The sequence below is a fragment of the Microcaecilia unicolor genome, chromosome 5 (genome assembly GCF_901765095.1).
Source record: "Microcaecilia unicolor chromosome 5, aMicUni1.1, whole genome shotgun sequence".
NCBI classification, from domain to species: domain Eukaryota; kingdom Metazoa; phylum Chordata; class Amphibia; order Gymnophiona; family Siphonopidae; genus Microcaecilia; species Microcaecilia unicolor.
The window spans coordinates 256,231,708-256,253,648 of NC_044035.1; the positions used below are offsets into that span (position 1 = coordinate 256,231,708).

The 21,941-nt window shown below is 44.7% G+C and overlaps 1 protein-coding gene across 2 annotated transcripts in view; it reads right to left on the minus strand.

Annotated features, from left to right (window-relative positions):
- The window catches only part of WDR3 (WD repeat domain 3), a 120,676-nt gene that overhangs the window by 95,369 nt on the left and 3,366 nt on the right, over positions 1-21,941 (minus strand). The window contains exons 2-5 of one of the 2 annotated variants that reach the window (XM_030204016.1): positions 21,294-21,382; positions 12,474-12,689; positions 4,930-5,139; positions 969-1,087 (exon numbers count right to left, since the gene is read on the minus strand). In XM_030204016.1, coding sequence (XP_030059876.1) covers positions 969-1,087; positions 4,930-5,139; positions 12,474-12,644 — 500 coding nt within the window. In that variant the 5' untranslated portion in view covers positions 12,645-12,689; positions 21,294-21,382. Of the gene's footprint in view, positions 1-968; positions 1,088-4,929; positions 5,140-12,473; positions 12,690-21,293; positions 21,440-21,941 lie in introns of both variants that reach the window. The other variant, XM_030204015.1, reaches the window with a different exon arrangement.

Here is a 21,941-nt window from a genome sequence, read left to right on the forward strand (position 1 = left end):
ACAGCAATCAGACCCAGAACAGCAGAAAACAACTGTGTAGGGAGAGAGATGGCATTAAAGGAACTATCTTTCAGATGCACAAAGGTCTCGGTAAAGAATCGCTCTGTATCTCCACCTCAGTAAAAATTACTGATTTGGAAATAAAGAGGAATTCCCAAAGTGAAATTGCATGCAAATGAGCTGGTTGCTGCTTTTACAATCAGCTCATTTGCATGTGATAGGGGGAAGCCAGTCGGCCAGCTAAGAATGCGTAGAACAGCGCTAAGTGTGGCTGCTCTGCGCATGCTACAGGCGCCTTTCATACATGTAGACAAGGTGCGTGTATAAAAGCCGGTGTAGCTTTCATTTTTTTTCTTCCAAAACTGCTGTGGTCATGCTGTTGATGTCGGGAGCCTGCACTATTGAGTGCTTTCCACTCTCCTGCCTGCAGATCCCAAATACCGGAGCCTACATAAATACACGTGTCTAAATGCAGCACTTTAGCGCATAACTCAGAGTATTCTGTAAATTATGTGTGTAAATATTGGTCCTGCCCATGCTCCTCCCCTATGAATAATTCCCTTGCATTTACATGCTAAGCAAGTTGCAACTTGCCTAGCTTTAACATGCACAAGTGCAGACCATTTCTTAGAAAAATTTAATTGTACTTTTCATTGAACTGGCATTTTCGAGCTCTTTCACATACATTCAGATCATATGCTGCAATATACAAAAGCCTTTTAGGATATATACTTTTTTTTTTTGTGAAGAATACTATAATTTTACATGTTAAAGCTGACAAAAACAAAAAACCCCAAACACCTTATAGTGGAAATTTCTCCCTGATTTGAACAGCTTGAAGTCTATAGGTTGTTTCCTCCTGCATCAAGTTAAAAAACAAACAACACCTTATGCAAACCAAGAAGAAGAAAGGGAAACAAATAGTTTGCCCACTTCATGTCTTTAATTTCTTGTGCTATAGCTCTTACCTTGTAACAAGCAAGTTCTTCTCTCTGAGGAAGACGGCCTCAGTGACTGCATCCTTATGACCCTTCAGTCTATATAAGCCACTTTCATTGATCACGTCCCAAACTATCACGTCAGTGTCCTGCAAAGAAAATTTATATTAATAACTTAAGATAAATGAAATAGATGACACCACAATACTTATCAATGCTGTATATCATTCACTGTAAAAATTATTGCAAGAAAAAAAAAAAAGAACAATTCAACACCCTACTGAGGTTCAAGAACTTCTGTGAAAACTGATCACCCACACTGCAAGTCTGGTCTCTCTCACCATTTAAAGATGTCAACTCTACAACAGAACAAAAGTACACTGGTGGATCCTCTTCTACTTCTATCCCTCTGACTGTCGGCATACCTCAGGGTTCTGTTCTTGGTCCCCTCCTCTTTTCTATCTACACTTCTTCCCTTGGTTCATTAATCTCATCCCATGGCTTTTCCTACCATCTCTATGCTGATGACTCCCAAATCTACCTTTCTACCCCTGATATCTCACCTTGCATCCAAACCAAAGTTTCAGCGTGCTTGTCTGACATTGCTGTCTGGATGTCTCAACGCCACCTGAAATCAAATATGACCAAAACCAAGCTTCTCATTTTCCCCCCCAAACCCACCTCCCCGCTCCCCCCGTTTTCTATTTCTGTTGATGGCTCTCTCATTCTCCCTGTCTCCTCAGCTTGAAACCTTGGGGTCATCTTTGACTCTTCTCTCTCCTTCTCTGCTCATATCCAGTAGATTGCCAAGACCTGTCGTTTCTTTCTTTACAACATCCGTAAAATCCACCCCTTTCTTTCCGAGCACTCTACCAAAACCCTCATCCACACCCTTGTCACCTCTCGTTTAGACTACTGCAATCTGCTTCTTGCTGGCCTCCCACTTAGTCACCTCTCCCCTCTCCAGTCGGTTCAAAACTCTGCTGCCCGTCTCATCTTCCGCAAGGGTCACTTTACTCATACTACCCCTCTCCTCAAGACCCTTCACTGGCTCCCTATCTGTTTTCGCATCCTGTTCAAACTTCTTCTACTAACCTATAAATGTACTCACTCTGCTGCTCCCCAGTATCTCTCCACACTCGTCCTTCCCTACACCCCTTCCCGTGCACTGCGCTCCATGGATAAATCCTTCTTATCGGTTCCCTTCTCCACTACTGCCAACTCCAGACTTCGCGCCTTCTGTCTTGCTGCACCCTACGCCTGGAATAAACTTCCTGAGCCCCTACGTCTTGCCCCATCCTTGGCCACCTTTAAATCTAGACTGAAAGCCCACCTCTTTAACATTGCTTTTGACTCGTAACCACTTGTAACCACTCGCCTCCACCTACCCTCCTCTCTTCCTTCCCGTTCACATTAATTGATTTGATTTGCTTACTTTATTTATTTTTTGTCTATTAGATTGTAAGCTCTTTGAGCAGGGACTGTCTTTCTTCTATGTTTGTGCAGCGCTGCGTATGCCTTGTAGCGCTATAGAAATGCTAAATAGTAATAGTAGTAGTAGTAGTAGTACACTGGACAGACAGCGTGCAAACTCATTTCAATGTCAGGCCACACTGAATGAAGGTCAATTGAAAGGGGCGAAGAGGATGATTTGCATAATGTTCCATATACCTGCAAATTAAATGTGACTCTTTAATCATTTAACAGTTTTCCTTGTCCAGTTTATTTATTTGGTCCTTATTTATGGGTGGAAGGAGGTGATTTTAGGGTTTGGTGCTGGGAAGGGAGGAGAGGAATAGAGAAAGGAGGAATCGAGGGAAAAGGAGAAGATACCTAAGACAGGAAGACAGGCGATGGAGAACAGAGGAACAGAGGGAGATTACAGGTGGAAATCAGGAAGCAGAGGAATGAGAGGGAGGAAGATGAAGGGATCCAGGACTGGGAGAGGAAGGGATGATCCCCTCACACCCCACTACACCTCTGACACAGTCAGTTATTCTCTCCTCACCCTGCCATATTCCTTCTAATCCCTTCACTCTCTCCCTCTGTCTCCATTCTAACCTTCTCATTATCAAACTACAGAACCTGAGATCCCTTCATTCCTGCCCCCTCTACAGCTTTTCATTCACTCTAGGACTGCCCTCCTTGCCCCTCATTCACTTCTCACCCCACAGCCTTTCCACGTCTCTTAAGTCTCTTGCCCCCTATCATATTCACTTCATTCTCTACTTCCCCCTTCCCCCACACAACCCAGAGCCTCTCTGACTCCACCACTCTCTTGCCTCCCACCCCCAGTACCTACCCTCACTCCCTCCTATCATATCATCAATGGTCCCATTTTATGGCCCTAATCATAACAGCAGAGAGAATGATGGCAAAAAGACCGAGGAGATCCATCAGCTTACTGGAGAGCAGAATCAGAGCAGTGGCAGTGAAAAAAAAATGGCGGCTTGTCTCCTCCTTCACACACCACTCTTGCCCACCTCGGTTTGTTAGGAGGAGGAGGAGGAGGGCGACAGCAGCAGTGCAGCACTTTTAGGTCTCCTCCTATGTTGTCCAGACCCATTGTTTTCCACTTTGAATTGAATGGGCCATTATAGTGCGGTGAGGTTCCAAGCACAATAGTTGGTCTGGAAAGCAAACAAGGAGGAGGATGAAGTCTGAAGAACTGCACTGCTGCTGTACTCCTCCTAACATGTCAATATGGGCTGGAACAGGGTGGAAAAAAGGAAAAGAAGAGAAAAACCTGCCCTTAAAGTGCCACCTTTGTCCCAATTCCACTGCTGCCTTATATTTTGCTCCCTTTAGGGGCCTTTAGCTAGCACAGGCTACCAATATATGTAGATGAGCGGAAAAATAAGTCCCACCCCCTGACAGAAAATCTGCTGAGGGCTAAAGGGGCTTAGCAGGCAAGACCCCTGACATGACTGGGGTAAAAAAAAAAAAAAAAAAAAACACACTTGTACACTCTGTGCTGCACTATTTTTGTGGGTAGGTGGCAGTCTTGCGTCTTCCCCTTACATTTTCCAAACCCTAGTTTAAATAAGCAATTTATAGGAATGGGCTGTCATACTGTTCACTGGTAAGAGTGAGCACTACGAACATATAGGCCCTTATTCTATTTAGTTTTTGTTCTTAACTTACAAGCGTAATGTATGCTCCTAATTTAGGGCCTATAATGCTCCTGCATTTAGCATACATTTAGGAGCATAAATTAAGCTCCTAAATTTATGTGCCTAAATTTAGGAGCATAAACTTAGTGCACTTTTCTTAAAGAGTGTGTGATATATACACATAAAGTGGAATTCAATAAATGGCGCTTAAAATGTGCAAATTGGGGCGCTTTTCCAAATTTACATGTGCAATTGAGTTGAGCCTATTAGCGCCCATAACTGGGCGCTATTAATTACCAGTGCAAATTGACAGAAATTTGGACTTACTTGCACATCTTGATAACCACTACTCTATAAATACGCACACATAAATTCTTTAGCACACAAGTGAAAGGAGGCGTGACCATGGTAGGGGCATGGGCAACTCAGGAGTGTTCACTAAAGATGCACGCAGTATTTGAGAATTCGGGGGATCTGTACCTAAATTAGGCATGGGGATTTACAGCAGGTTTCAGTTGGTGTAAACCCTTGCACCCAAAATTGGGCATGGATCTCAGCATTAGGCGTTATTCTATACATGGCGCCCAACTCGGAGTGTCGTTTATAGAACAGTGCTTAGCACTCTTTTTTCAGCACCCAAATTTGGGCGTTACTTATTGAATTTACTCCATCATACGCACTCTTTCCCAACACTAATTGGATGTATGATGGATCACACATGAGTGCATTATTGAGAAAGAGTAAACATTATATGTGAACAGTGCGCACTATTAATGACATTTGTTTCGAAACAATAAAGAAAAAAATTTTAAAATACAGAGCTAAATTGTCTGGCTGCCCATCCCTAGTGTTTTAGACAAGAAGCAGAAGATTCTTACCTTGGATCCCGAGACCAGTTTGCCTCCCAGATTATCATAGTTTAAAGTTGTGACAGCAGCTTTATGCCCATTGAAAGTTATATTACTTTCCCCACTGAGAAGGCTGAAAATTCGAATCGATCCATCTTCATACCCAACTGCTATGCACAGTCCATCAGGAGAAGGGCACAAATAAGTGACTTCATGTTTGAGTCCTGAAAGGATAAGCACCTGGGATTTTGCAAAAGAAAGTTAAAAGGAAAAAAAATGTTACATATATATCATTGCAACATTTCTATAGACAGCCATCAACAGCATAAATATTCTATATATTTTATTTCAAATCTTCTACATTTTCTTGTAATGTAAGGCCAGGAAATTAACCCAACAGGCCATGGGAGTTACAGAATCTTCCCCCCCCCCCCCCCCCCCCACCCCAATATTTTGAACTCAAGGTCAGTATTGCCAGGGCTTGACAAATCTCAGGCACCACGACGAATAGAAATTGGTCTCTGGCACTTGACATTTCTATGGAGTTTGTTGTTGTTACCATTGCTGCTGCAAAAGCTGCTGAAGCAGGAATTTCTTCCTCCATGTACCACACGACTCTGTGTGGCGCAAGAACTCTCTTGCTGGTTGCAAGTCTTGTGACTCAAACTCACATGGAGCCACATAATGCACAGATGAGGAAATTCCAACCTCAGTAGCAACTGTATTAAAGTAAGGGATAGTAGACCTGAGAGCTAGCAGGGGCTTTCTAGGGTACAGGCAGGGGATGGGGGTGAAGGGGGGTAGACTAGCTTGTTGAATGGCAAGCAGAGGCAAAACCAGACTTTGACTGTGTGTGTGGGGGGGAGGAGGACATTTGGCCCTGCCTCCCTGCTGCTTTTCACACCTGCCACAACCCCACATATCTGGGTTGGCAGAAGCCTTCCGGTGGTGATATTCTGTGCCTGCCCTGATTTCTTCCTCATGTGCGCATGCTGGGTTTTAGTGAAATTAGGCAAGGCTGGGTGCTGCTTTAAAAAAACGAATGCAGCCTCTAAAAACTTTTATCTGTATATTTAGTGCTGGGCCATACCTGGATACCAGTGCTGAATATGCCGGTATAAGTTATTACTACAATTTATCCAAGTATACCTGAAATTTGGTGTCGGTATCTGGTTAAGATAGCTGAATCTCAATAGTACCAGGATAAATTCTGGCTCCACCTCCACACTGTCATGGCACTACGAGGTCTGTCTGTTGATGACTGACAGGGTGTGCATGCACACTCCACCAAAGAGCATACCTGCTTGGGTCCTGATACACCCTACTGACATAAGAATACACCAAACATGATCAGCAAGGATGAAAGACAATAGCCTGCACAGATCCAAGAGGTGGATCAGGCGACCCTCAGGGGGAGGAATGCTGGCTTCGGCCTAACCCCTGGTAAGCCTTTCCTCAGCTGAGAGGTGCCCACCTCTACCACCGGCTGCCTTTCAGGTGCTGTGGAGGACTTGCAGCTCATCTGCATATCCTTACAGCCTTCTCCGGGGTGACACCCAGGTCCACCCCAATCCACTCAGGGCCTCCGCTCTAGGTGCCGCGCGCATTTTTCTCTTTGTATCTAATCTTTTTCCAATTGCTAAAGTACCTTAATCATTTATGGCCCCTATTCACATTCTCTTCCTAGCTCTGTCCCTTCCTAATCTTTTCCCTCACCCCCTTCCTCTCTCCGCTACAGGAACTCACTTCCCATCCATTGACTTCATCACCTCACCTTCTCTCCTACCCTCTTCCTCCCTCTTGGCTTTTAATCTCCGTCTCTTTCTTCCCTCCATTTTGCCTTCCCCATTTCACCTAAATAACTCTCGCCTTCGACGCCTTCGTGGCCACACCTCTCCTACTCTCCTCCGCTCTCTTTTACTCCTTCTCTTACTCTCAGCTGGTGACATCAATCCCAATCCTGGCCCTCCTCACCAACTATTATCCAAATTCTACAGATCTCACCGTGACCTCTCTAACCTCATCTCTATTCCTCTACTCCCCTCCTCTTCTCTGCCCTTCTCTTGCGCCCTATGGAATGCCCGCTCTATCTGTAACAAACTCCCCTATATCCAGGACCTCTTTATCTCGCGTCACCTCCATCTGCTCGCCATAACAGAAACCTGGCTCTGCCCTGATGACTCTGCTTCAGTCGTAGCCCTGTGCCATGGCGGTTATCTATTTTCACATACTCCTCGCCCTGCTGGCCGTGGGGGCGGTGTTGGACTACTTCTCTCTCCCTCCTCCAGATTTCAACCCCTTCTTCCACCTCAATCTCACTGTTTTTCCTCCTTTGAAGTCCACTCTATCCGCCTTTTCTCTCCTCTGCCTCTTCGAATAGCGGTCATTTATCGTCCCCCTGATAAGTCCCTTTCATCCTTTCTCAGTGACTTTGACGCCTGGCTTGCCTTCTTCCATGATCCTTCCTCCCCCTCTCTCATCCTTGGTGACTTTAATATTCCTGCTAATGATCCTTCCAACTCTTATATTTCCAAGTTACTCGCTTTAACGTCGTCCTTTAATCTCCAACTATGCTCCACCTCCCCCACTCATCAAAATGGTCACTGTCTTGATCTCATCTTCTCCTCCAACTGTTCACCTTCTAGTTTCCTTGCCTCTGATCATCCCTCCTCTGATCACCATCTTATAACTTTCACACTTAAATCTCCTCCCTCCCAGTCCCGTCCTATCCTATCTAATTTATCTAGGAATCTTTACGATATTGACCCTTCATCTCTATCCTCCCATGTTTCAAACCTCCTCTCTATTGTGGCACCATCCACGCCTGTCAACGAGGCTGTTTCTTCTTACAACAATACTCTATCCTCTGCCTTAGACACTCTTGCACCTTTGATGACCCGCCCTGTAAGGCGTACAAAACCCCAACCTTGGCTGACTTCTAATATCCGCTACCTACGTTCCTGTACCTGCTCCGCCGAACGCCTCTGGCGGAAATCTCGGGCCCTTGCTGATTTCTTACACTTTAAGTTCATGCTGACCTCCTTCCAATCTGCTCTTTTACGTGCCAAACAGGATTATTATATCCAACTGACCAACTCTCTTGGCTCTAATCCTCGACTTCTCTTCACCACATTGAACTCTCTCCTCAAGGTGCCCCCTCCCCCAACTCCCCCTTCATTATCTCCTCAGACCCTTGCTGAATTCTTTCACAACAAGGTTCAAAAGATAAACCTTGCTTTCTCTACCTCACCAGCTCTCCCTCCACTAGTCCGTTCCCCTCTCTCTCCTTCCCCTCATTCCCTTTCCTCTTTTCCTGAAGTTACTATTGAGGAAACTACACTTCTCCTTTCTTCCTCAAAATGTACCACCTGTTCCTCTGATCCCATTCCCACCCACCTTCTTAATGCCATCTCTCCTACTCTTATTCCTTTTATCTGTCACATTCTCAACCTCTCACTTTCCACTGCGACTGTCCCTGCTGCCTTTAAACATGCTGTGGTCACACCTCTCCTTAAGAAGCCTTCACTTGACCCTACTTGTCCCTCTAATTACCGACCCATCTCCCTCCTTCCTTTTCTCTCCAAATTACTTGAGCGTGCTGTTCACCGCCGCTGCCTTGATTTTCTCTCCTCACATGCTATTCTTGACCCATTACAATCTGGTTTTCGCCCTCTCCACTCAACCGAAACTGCGCTTACTAAAGTCTCCAATGACCTATTACTGGCTAAATCCAGAGGTCAATATTCCATCCTCATTCTTCTTGATCTTTCTGCTGCTTTTGACACTGTCGATCACAGCATACTTCTCGATACCCTGTCCTCACTTGGATTCCAGAGCTCTGTCCTTTCCTGGTTCTCTTCCTACCTCTCCCTCCGCACCTTTAGTGTTCACTCTGGTGGATCCTCTTCTACTTCTATCCCTCTGCCTGTCGGCGTACCTCAGGGTTCTGTTCTTGGTCCCCTCCTCTTTTCTATCTACACTTCTTCCCTTGGTTCATTAATCTCATCCCATGGCTTTTCCTACCATCTCTATGCTGATGACTCCCAAATCTACCTTTCTACCCCTGATATCTCACCTTGCATCCAAACCAAAGTTTCAGCGTGCTTGTCTGACATTGCTGCCTGGATGTCTCAACGCCACCTGAAATTAAATATGACCAAAACCGAGCTTCTCATTTTCCCCCCAAACCCACCTCCCCGCTCCCCCCGTTTTCTATTTCTGTTGATGGCTCTCTCATTCTCCCTGTCTCCTCAGCTCGAAACCTTGGGGTCATCTTTGACTCTTCTCTCTCCTTCTCTGCTCATATCCAGCAGACCGCCAAGACCTGTCGTTTCTTTCTTTACAACATCCGTAAAATCCGCCCCTTTCTTTCCGAGCACTCTACCAAAACCCTCATCCACACCCTTGTCACCTCTCGTTTAGACTACTGCAATCTGCTTCTTGCTGGCCTCCCACTAAGTCACCTCTCCCCTCTCCAGTCGGTTCAAAACTCTGCTGCCCGTCTCATCTTCCGCCAGGGTCGCTTTACTCATACTACCCCTCTCCTCAAGACCCTTCACTGGCTCCCTATCCGTTTTCGCATCCTGTTCAAACTTCTTCTACTAACCTATAAATGTACTCACTCTGCTGCTCCCCAGTATCTCTCCACACTCGTCCTTCCCTACACCCCTTCCCGTGCACTCCACTCCATGGATAAATCCTTCTTATCTGTTCCCTTCTCCACTACTGCCAACTCCAGACTTCGCGCCTTCTGTCTCGCTGCACCCTACGCCTGGAATAAACTTCCTGAGCCCCTACGTCTTGCCCCATCCTTGGCCACTTTTAAATCTAGACTGAAAGCCCACCTCTTTAACATTGCTTTTGACTCGTAACCATTTGTAACCACTCGCCTCCACCTACCTTCCTCTCTTCCTTCCCGTTCACATTAATTGATTTGATTTGCTTACTTATTTTATTTTATTTTTTTTGTCTATTAGATTGTAAGCTCTTTGAGCAGGGACTGTCTTTCTTCTATGTTTGTGCAGCGCTGCGTATGCCTTTGTAGCGCTATAGAAATGCTAAATAGTAGTAGTAGTAGTAGGCTGGAGGAAGGCCCAGAGCAGCAAGGTCTGGTGGGAAATATATAAATGTATACTAAAAATAACAACCATTGTAGCTCCATTGCTTATGCATGATGATGACACCCACGTTGGAACCCATGAAGTTGGAGGCCCAAACACCAGCTTATGCAAAGCAAAGTAGGCGATGGGAAGCTGAAGGAGCTTGCATGGGCCACAAGAAGGACTAGATGGCACCTGAATGGTAAGATGAGAGAAAAAGAGGACACCAGAGTACAGTGCAGAGGGAGAAAGGGAGAAGGGGAAGTTCAGAGAAGAGGTGTAAAGGACAGGGGAAGTGAAAAGGAGGAAAAGGAAGAAGGCTGACATTCATTTCAACACAGCAGATCCTCCTACTAGTACATTGGAGGTAATTTTATAGAAGCAATTTGAACATGTAGAAAAAGGTTTATTTACCTGAGCAAGTGCTTTTATAAAATTGCAGAGAGGTATATATGTATATAAGAAGGTGGCCCCATAGGCTTACCCAGGAAATAAAGAATGAGTGGTATCAGTAATTATGCACACATTTTATAATGCAGGCACACACGTGCCAATTCTTACTGGCACATATATGCATCAGGGGCGTAGCCAGACTTCAGCGGGAGGGGGGTCCAGAGCCCGAGGTGAAGGGGCACATTTTATCCTCCCCCCCCCCGATGCTGCCGACCCCCCCCCCCCCCCATTTTTGAACTCCCCGCCGCCGCCGCCACCTTTGACCCCCCCAGCGCCAACCCTTTCGACCCCCTCTTCCCGCCGCACCAACCCTCCCCCGCTGCCGGGTACCTTTGCTGGCGGGGGTCCCCAACCCCCGCCAGCTGAAGTCCTCTTCTTCGGCGTGGCTGCGTTGCTATCTGCAAGGGCAGGCTTCTGTTTCTGTGAGTCTGACGTCCTGCATGTACGTGCAGGAAGTCAGACTCACAGAAACAGAAGCCTGCCCTTGCAGATCAGCAACGCAGCCGCGCCGGAGAAGAGGACTTCATCTGGCGGGGGTTGGGGACCCCCACCAGCAAAGGTACCCGACGGCGGCGGGGGAAGGTTGGTGGCGGGAGGGGGGGGGGGTCGAAGGGGTTGGCGGCAGCGGGGGGGCAGGGCCAAATCTACGGGGGCCCATGCCCCCACATAGTTACGCCCCTGATATGCATAACGTTACTCCTGTCTCAGGGCAGATGTAACTTTGTACACAGAAGAATACTAGGTTAAGATATGAATACCAGTGAGCTGACGCTTTAAAATTTAGGCGGAAGTCCTTGAGACAGCTGAAGCAAAACATGGTTATCCCCCACCTGACAATACTTCAAATAATTTTAAGATATTTTATATCAAAAACACTTAAAGGTGTTAGTTAAGGATGATATATTAGTTGAAAAGCAATTTTTACTGCCTGATCAATGAGGAGGTGGGTGTTGTAAATCTTGTGATTTGAGCTTTATACCAACAAGTTGCACTGCTGAGATCAGCAGGAACTAACATTCAACACTGTGGGACAGTTGATATGCTTTTGAATGTTGTGACCTACAGTAGAATTTTGCCAGGTGTGAAGTTTTCTAACATAATAAAAACTGAGCATTAGGAAACTGTATGTGCCTACTGGCCTTGTACTTATGAACAATAGAAATTCTTCTATGAAATAATACATCTGCTTTAAGAGAGGTCTGGAAATGAAAATCCTGAGATGTATACGATAAATGCCACTTAATTTGAAAGCACAGTTCTGACAAATAAATGCACAGAGTGAGGGAAGCATTCAAAGCTCTTTCTGGGGACTAAAATAGCTCTTTACTCATAGAAATGGGCGGGGGTGAGGGGTAGTTTCAATACTTCCCAACCAGTCTGTGGGTAAAAGTACACTGTTCAAGAATTCACATATTTTTATCAGTGGACTCTGAGGGAATAATTTTATAAACTTTTTCATGTATAAAATCCTGTTTCATGTGGGTATAAGAGTTTCTTCAAAATTAGCCCAGATGATACACATGTAAAAGTGTGCATAATGACAAGACGGTGCATATTTTTAATGCAATCCATATGTAGGCATGTTCTGGGGTGGAGTTCAGGTGGAAAACAGGTAGAGTCACGATGTGATTTCTACCAGTTTACCCCTAGTATTTTATAAAGATACATAGGCAAATATCTCTTTGTAACATGGGCTAAAAACAGAAACCCTCTTGGCTTCAAAACCTAGGTGGCCTGTTATTAAATTACCCTCCACAGATGTTTCCAAGGATGGAAAGAGGAACAATGCACATAGGATTGATTATTCAGATCTACATGTGTTTTGTGCCATAAAGTATCCTCACAGTGCGGGCCTGAATCTCTGCTAGTAATTATTTTGTTGTGTACTTTTCCTTTGATTATGGTGCAAAAACCATGATAGCCCAAACCATCAGTTCTCGCCATATGATTCCCGCTGGCCCATTGGTCTCACCAAAATTTCAAGAATATTTTTGTGCATGAAGCAGAAAATAAGTTACTTACCTTTTCACCTTTCCGAATATCCCAGATAAAGACATGTTCACATGCAGCCACAGCTACATAGCGTCCCTTCTCACCTCGCAGGTTCAGAAACACAACATTAGCTTTCTGGCTTGCAATCACCCCAAACACTGCACTACTTACATAGCGCAGATACTGTTTAGTGAGACCCATGCTACCACAAGCTTCCGATTACATCAAGCACAGCAAAGTAAAAAGCTGTTTGGGGGGGGTGAGGGGGGAGGAAGAGACAAAAGATATAGAATGGTGATATGTTACTATGTATACAGCAAAGTCATACATGATATCTTAAGAGCAACAGTCAAATTCTTCTAACATTAGAGACTGAAAAAACTAAACTTCTCTAAGAAGCACGGACTTTCACTGATGGTAAGAGCCAGCAAACACCTCCTCATTGTCAGGATATGGCAGAGAGGACAACAGGGAAAATCCACCTTCTAGAAACTACCAAGCAGTGGCGTAGCTAGGTGGGGCCACGGGGGCCTGCCCTCCCCCACAAATTCACTCTGGGCCCCTGGTCGGCTGGCGGCATCCAGTACTGGTCTGTGGCAGCGCCACCGCATTGTCTACCCTGCTCTCTCTTCCCCTCATATTGGACACACTCCTTTTAATGAAAATGAATACAATCAAAACACTTCTGGTAATCTACTCACTTTCACTAATCCACCTAGTACTATCCATCCCACTCACAGAACATTATTCCATACCCATCCTACAAAATCACCAAAGACTGATCAAACATTCCACACTCCACCAAACTGACACTCACCACATTAAAGGAACATTGTTTAAACAAGGACATCACCAACAAAATGGAAGGAACGACAAATAACAAAAATCCACACAACACCAAACCTAATAGCCCCATACCAAAATATCCAGGTGGGCTACATCAATGCTAGGTCTGTAATTAACAAAACAACAACAATATCAGACTGGATCACCTCAGAAAACCTCAACCTTATCTTTATCAATGAAACATGGATCCACAACCAAAATAACCCCATGAACTATGCCCTCCAGGTTACAAAATCACTCATCGGACCAGATCGGAAAAGAGAGGCGGAGGGATAGCACTAATCTACAGAGAACAATTCACCACCGAAACCACTGCCGACTCCATAACACCCCAACTAGAAATTGCCTCATTTAGAATCCACAACAATTCCCTGACTGATCACCTGAATTGCGTCCTGTTCTACAGACCACCTGGCAACTGGAACGAAAGCCAGCCCATCTTCAAGGACTTCATATCAAACCACTGTGTAAACAATTCTAACATACTATTACTAGGTGACATTAACTTTCACCTAGAAGACTCCAATTCCACTAATGTACAGGAATGTAAAGACTTCCTACAGTCCTGGGATCTCAAATGGCCTCACACGCAAACTACCCATATCAAGGGACACATATTTGGACCTCTTTTCACATAAATTGTCCACAGGTCATAACCTACTAATAACAGACATCAAATGGACAGCAACACCTTGGACCAACCATTACAAACTGAACCTAACTTTAAATTTGTGGAAGAAGGGTTCAACTTCAAATCGCACACCAGAACATACAACTTACACCACAAGAGAGCAAATAGAATGTTTGTGCTTTTCTTGGCGTCTTTTGGTATTGGGGTGAGTAGGATGTTGCCATATTCCTCAGGGAAGAGACCTTGTTGTAGCATGAAGTTTAGGTGGGATGTGAGGTCTGCTATGAAGCGGTCGGGGGTGGATTTTAATAGATGACTGGGACGCGTGTCCAGTTTGCAGTGGGTCTTGGCGAACCTGTGAGTCGCTTGTGTAACTGATTCGGTGTTGAGGAGATTAAATGTCCATGTACGGTCAGCTGGGTATCCATTGGAGGTTAGGTCCAAATAGGTGGGAAAATGTGGGGTACAAATGCAACAAATAAATAAATTGAGCATGCTCAGTTTCACTAAAAGAAGCATGCTGGACGTGAAGGGAAGAGAAAGCAGGGCAGGCAATACAGCGGTGGCAGAAACCAGCGCTGGACAAAGTCTTCAGCTGGCAGAGTCATGGAATCGGAGGTAGGGTATTATTATGGATTAAGAACTGGTTGAAAGATAGGAAGCAGAGAGTAGGATTACGTGGCCAGTATTCTCAGTGGAGGAGGGTAGTTAGTGGGGTCCCGCAGGGGTCTGTGCTGGGTCCGTTGCTTTTTAATGTATTTATAAATGACCTAGAGATGGGAATAACTAGTGAGGTAATTAAATTCGCCGATGACACAAAATTATTCAGGGTCGTCAAGTCGCAGGAGGAATGTGAACGATTACAGGAGGACCTTGCGAGACTGGGAGAATGGGCGTGCAAGTGGCAGATGAAGTTCAATGTTGACAAGTGCAAAGTGATGCATGTGGGTAAGAGGAACCCGAATTATAGCTACGTCTTGCAAGGTTCCGCGTTAGGAGTTACGGATCAAGAAAGGGATCTGGGTGTCGTCGTCGATGATACGCTGAAACCTTCTGCTCAGTGTGCTGCTGCGGCTAGGAAAGCGAATAGAATGTTGGGTGTTATTAGGAAGGGTATGGAGTCCAGGTGTGCGGATGTTATAATGCCGTTGTATCGCTCCATGGTGCGACCGCACCTGGAGTATTGTGTTCAGTACTGGTCTCCGTATCTCAAAAAAGATATAGTAGAATTGGAAAAGGTACAGCGAAGGGCGACGAAAATGATAGTGGGGATGGGACGACTTTCCTATGAAGAGAGGCTGAGAAGGCTAGGGCTTTTCAGCTTGGAGAAGAGACGGCTGAGGGGAGATATGATAGAAGTGTATAAAATAATGAGTGGAATGGATCGGGTGGATGTGAAGCGACTGTTCACGCTATCCAAAAATACTAGGACTAGAGGGCATGAGTTGAAGCTACAGTGTGGTAAATTTAAAACGAATCGGAGAAAATTTTTCTTCACCCAACGTGTAATTAGACTCTGGAATTCGTTGCCGGAGAACGTGGTACGAGCGGTTAGCTTGACGGAGTTTAAAAAGGGGTTAGATAGATTCCTAAAGGACAAGTCCATAGACCGCTATTAAATGGACTTGGAAAAATTCCGCATTTTTAGGTATAACTTGTCTGGAATGTTTTTACGTTTGGGGAGCGTGCCAGGTGCCCTTGACCTGGATTGGCCACTGTCGGTGACAGGATGCTGGGCTAGATGGACCTTTGGTCTTTCCCAGTATGGCACTACTTATGTACTTATGTACTTATGTACCCCTGCCAGCTAATGTATTTGTGGCGGCAGTGTTTCAGCTGGCGGGGGCTGGGAATCCCCGCCAGCCAAGATGTACAGCAGAAGCAGTGGGGGGCGACCAACATGTGCCCTCCCCCCCACCACCTTGGGCTCTGGCCCCCTCCCACCTGGAGGTCTGGTTACGCCCCTGCTACCAAGTGGAAGTAGTAGCAGGTACAATAGTGCTGTGGGCAACACTCTTCCCCACAGAAAGTAGCAAACGGCAGAAGGTAACAATCTTGAGTGCTGAAGGAGAGGCAGTAGCACAGTACCAGGAAATTGTCCTTCCCCATTAAAGAGTAAGAAGAAAAGACGAGACTGAGGGGGGAACTGGAAGAGACATCCATCTGAGCTAGGAGACTAGAGAGAGAACTGCACTGAAGTTGGGGAAAAGGGGCTGTTGCATGGGGAAGACTGCTACTTTCTGTGGGCAGATATGCACAAGTGTGTACTGCTGCTACCCACAAGTTGTTGTTACATTTGTACCCCACACTTTCCCACTCATGGCAGGCTCAATGCCCATCCCCATCCCCATCCCCTGCCATCAAAAGCAAATTATTAGGGTGGGGGAGGCACATAAGTGCATTTTATCCCTGGTACATTTTGCAGATTTTTTTTCAAACCCCAAATAACATTTTATTTTGTCATATGGTTATTGCAAATTTACATGTATATGAAATAATGACCAGAACGAATCAGATGCATAGTAGTTACAGCTAGCTCCAAGACAAATAAATCCAAATCATTTTTTAAATTCTAACAGCAAAAACATAGAAAATATTTTAGGGCCGTGATTACTAAGCCACGTTAAAAGCACGTTAGCGTCTTTAACGCACGTTAACCATGTACATGCCTACAATATCCCTATAGGCGCCTACATGGTTAGCGTGCACTAATTGTAGGTGCGTTAAAAATGCTAACGTGCCCTAGTAAACAAGAGTCAAGCTGTTTCATTTTTGTATTCAGAACATCTCATAAACATTGCAATATGCACAGTAGGCTGGAAAATTTCTCCATAAATCTAGGAAGATGAGAGTAAGCAAGGATATGATTTCATAAATATTAACAGAAAAAAAATATTGTGATCTACAAACAGTCACATGTAAGCTACAGCCCAAGAGATAAGGTCCCTAAATGTGTTCTTTGTGAGAACAGTGTGCTGAGGCGGCTAAGAAAGCGCACATAATGTATTATTAGGAAAGGGATGGAAAACAAACACGAGGATGTTATAATGCCGTTGTATTGCTCCATGGTGCGACCGCACCTCGAGTATTGTGTCCAATTCTGGTCACCGCATCTCAAAAAAGATATAAAGGAATTAGAAAAGGTGCAGAGAAGGGCGATGAAAATGATAAAGGGAATGGAACGACTTCCCTATGAGGAAAGGCATAGAAGGTTAGGGCTCTTCAGTTTGGAGAAAAGGCGGCTGAGGGGTGATATGATAGAAGTCTACAAGATAATGAGCAGACAGATGTGAAGCGATTGTTTACACTTTCAAACAACAACAAAACCAGGGGACACAAGATGAAGCTAGAATATGGTAGATTTAAAACAAATAGGAGAAAGTTTTTTCTTTACTCAGCGTGTAGTTAGACTCTGGAACTCGTTGCCGGAGAATGTAGTGACATCAGCTGGCCTTACGGAATTTAAAGGGGGTTTGGACAGATTCCTGAGGGAAAAGTCCATTGAACATTATTAAATTTTTTTTTTTTGAAGCCTGGATTGGCCGCTGTCGGAGACAGGATGCTGGGTTTGATGGACCCTTGGTCCTTCCCAGTATGGCGGTGCTTATGTACTTATGTACTAACAGGCTGTGTGCTCTTCTACTGTGTACCGATGTCTGTACTAGTGCTGTCCAATTTGGCCAGAACATTTTTGAGTCAATCCACTCATATGAATTAACTTTTTAATTCGATTCCATTCTTAAGGCTACTGTCAATAAATAGAAAATTAAATTAAAATTTTCTACCTTTGTTGTCTGGTCCAGTCTCAGGTTTCTGCTTTCTTCTATCTTCTCTTAACTCTTTTGCTGGGGTCTCCTGGTCCATTTGGCATCATTCAACTCCCCTCTGTGTCCCTGCCACATCTTCCTGCCATGTTGAGCATCTCCCCTCTCTGTGTCTTTTTTCTTGCCCTATCCAGCTGCATCCCTCTGTGACCCTATTCCCAGCACTGCATCTTTATGTCCCTATCCCTCCTCATGATCAGCTTCTCCCCTCATTCCACTTTCCCTAGTCCTTCCTCCCTTTTTTCTCTCTTGTCCTCCCCTCTCCAGTGTATGCCCTCCTTCTCTCCCTTTCAATTCAGCATCTGCCCTGCTTTCCAGTCAACCTTTACCCTCTCTCTCTTCAGTCTCCACCTCTTCCATTCAGCCTCTGTCTCCTCTCTATTACCCCCAATCTAGCATCTGCCTCCTCTCTGTTTCCCCCCTCCCATCCTGCCCCTGCTGCTGTTGCTTCTCTAGATGAGCAGCAGCCACAGTAAAATGAGCTACTGATCATGAGGCTGGATCCTCCATCGGTGCAAAAGTCAGTCACACCCCCTTGAATGTCACTTGCTGTTTTGGGACAGAGCCGGCGGCCTGCACGAATACCAAGACTGCGGTATTGAGAAGCAGCAGCAGTGGCTTGGGTGACACCGGGAGAGAGGTAGGGATAGTCCTGATTTTCCCCCAAACGTATTAGTGAATTGGACAGCACTAGTCTGTACTGTTCCTTCATTATCAGCAGACATATGTCTGGACTTATAAGCATGATCTCTCCTTAACGTGTTCTTTACTAGTACCACAAACACATGGGGGTTCACCAATGTACAGTTGTGAAGAAACTGTGTGTAAGCCTGTAAAACGTATTTGATATTTTCCTGCATTGATTATGTTCTGAAGTGTATTTTTCCTATTTGGCCAGCAGATAGTGCATGTTTATGCTTAAAGCTGTTACAGAGGACTGACTTATCTTTCCTGCACACAAATAATAGGAAGTACCTGTAGTGATGTAACCAGTTTTTGTTTTTTTTAATGCCACTGTTCTGGGCTCTGAGTGGCCTGGCGTTTGAAATTACCCAGCAGATGCAAATGTTTAGGGGAAAAATCAGCACTTCTATAAAGAGAACTTTGGGATAAATCTCCTTCATAGAATAGCGTCTAGTGGGTATTCCCACCCAAACTTTGAGCACAAGGACTTATGCCAACAGAAACGTGGTATAAATCCTGACATGCAACTTGGGTGCAGATCTCTGGAATTCTACAACACTGCACACATCTTTTGAGAATGCCCCTGACCTGCTCATGCCCCCTTCTGGGTTGCACACTATGGGATTTGGGCACCCAGGCTTACAGAATAGGCACAACTAGATGCACACACAATCCTTAATTGCTGCCAATTAACAGTAATTGGTAGCATTCAATTATTGATGTTATTTGGCTTGTTAATCAATTAGGTTGCACATGCTTCTCTGGATCACACCCAAATCTGGGTGCCCTTTATAGATTCCAAGGGATACTGTAACTGTAGTGTATTGATTGGCATCATATGCAAAGACAAATATAGAATATAAGGGCAGGCAGGGCTTGAAATAGCCCAGATGTAAGGTTGCCATGGAACCTAAAATTGCATCCTGGCACCCTGGATTTCATGCTCCTGAATTTTGTTTGTTTTGCAGAGCTGCCTCACAGTGTGTCTTCCACATTTACAACACGTGACTCAAGCTAAGAGAGCCTAATCATAGTGCAGACAAGGGAGACACACTTCTTGTGAGGCAGCTCTGCATATAGCAAGGTAACAGGGGTAGGTGCCAGACTCCCAAGCACAATAGTTGCCTGTGGACAGCGAGAGTGCAATTAGAAAAAGGCTTGAAGGAAGGGAGTATGTGAGAGAGAGAAAGCTAAAGACTAGGTGAAGGCTGGAGAGAGGGCATGAAAAGAAAAAGAGAGAGAGAAAGAAACTGAATGAGGACTGGGGAAGGAATAGGAGTATAGGTATCATGTTATATAAAATGAGGGGGTAAATGTTCACAGGCCCTGCCTCCTCTTCCTGTTTGGGCCTTCTGTTAGAACTTAAAACCTATGCAGAGTACTGGGTCTGTGAACGCACATTAACTGCAGCCTCTGTTGCCACCACTACTACTACTTATCATTTCTAAAGCGCTACTAGACGTACGCAGCGCTGTACACTTGAACATGAAGAGACAGTCCCTGCTTGACAGAGCTTACAATCTAATGTTGCCATTGCCTTCCTGCTTTTAATGAGTGGGGAGAGGAGGAAGTGTAAGAGAGAGAAGTGGGGGTCTGCTATTTTTCTTTTCATTATTTGAGGTCACATGTGCTTCACAGCATGTAGACTTGGAGCAGTCATTTCAGAAAAAAATTTTTTTTAAGAAAAAAACAGTATCACTCAGGGCTTTACATGTGTAAGTGCTGATGTTGCAACAAACAAGTACTGGCTATGAAACATGCATATGAGCGGTCGATTTCAAAAAGTATACTGTACATTAGAGATTTTCAACTCAGTCCTCAGGGAACACCCAGTCAGTCAGAGTTTTCAGGATATCTCACTGAATTCAATAGGGATATCCTGAAAACCCCAACTGGCTGGATGCTCCCCGAGGACTGGGTTGAAAACCTCTGCCATATATACTTGAATATAAAATGAGAAAATTCTTCAAAAAAAAAAAAAAAAAACCTTCAAAAATCACATTTATTCAAGCCCCCCCTCCCCCCCCCAGCCCCCGTGGTGTCTGGCATTCTCCCCTTACCTCCCTCTTCCAGGTCGGCTGATGCCAACACAAAAAAGCATTGCAGTCAGCCGGTGCAGGCCTTGAGCATCTATGCATGCTCAAAGCTTGCTGGCTCCCGCCCCCTCTAAAATAGAAGCCAGAAGCCTTGAGCCAACCATGATGCTCTTTGTGTCAGCATCAGCTGACCTGGGAGAGAGAGGTAAGAGGAGCAATGCTAGACCCCATAGGAGAGAAAGGGAGAAATGCTGAAATACAAACTCTTGGTTTATTTTAAAGTTAACATCCCCCCCCCCTCAAAAAAAAGGGTGCAGAGACCTGTTATCTCAGTTTATATTCAGACATGTTTGGATTTGAGTATATATGGTGCATAAGAGCCAATTAAGGAGTCCAGTGAAACAGCTCTTTTTTTTTTTTTTTAAGGCAGTGGTCAGACATCACAGAAGTGAGCACAACTGCTCCCCTCAATCACAGCTGGATACAGCTGACACTATGTGCGACACTCAGCAATGTTAAATACCAGTGGCAATCCTATGTGTAAATTCCTGAATCCTACAACTTTCAATTACAGACATTTGCAATCTACATGTGTAAAAGTTGGCATATACACCTGGAATTACTGTGCAACACTAAAAACAACCTCCTACGTCTAATTTCATAGCACTTAATGTGAAGACCCCGCACTGTGTTTGATAACTTGGCTGATCACCTATATGTCACAGAGATCCCTCCGTTCCACTCAGAGTAAGCTGCTTGTTATTTCCCCATGAGTCCCCAACATCAAAAATATTTTCTTGAATTCACCCTTCATATGACCTTTACATACCTGGCCTTTAGGCTTTGGAATTCTCTTCCTGTCAGTCTAGATTTAAATCAGCAGTGAAGGCATGGTTTTTTGTTCAGTCTTCAGATCACCTGGTGGGATAGCAGATTGCTAAGCTGCAGCACACATGGAAGCTCTCTCTCCTCCTCCTTTATAAAAAAAAAAAAAAAATCTGACTACCTTTGAAATACACATTTACTATTTTAATGTTTAACATTTTAAATATATTTTTACTTGTACACTTACTGTTTTTACCAAAATGCAGTTTATCAAATCTGTATATAAACTAAAAATCTTCAGGAATGACACATCACCAGCAGAACTACCACAACATCTCTGAGCTCCCTTAATATCCCAAAATGTAGCCCATCTGACCCACTGCATTTGCCACATTAAATTTTATCCCTTTTCTATCAGTTAACCAGCATGTCAACATGCTTCTGATTTGAACACTGCTGCTCCCAAAAGCTTCTGATGCTGGTTATGCCTATTCTTATGTACCGTCACTACCTGGTCACTCTGGTCACAATGTATTTTCAGAATTCAGTTACAAAAGAAAAAAAGTATCATTGCTTGCTTGACATAATGCACTTCAAAAATATTACCCAGTCTATGCCACAGTGTGTTAAAGCAATACTACACAACTGATAA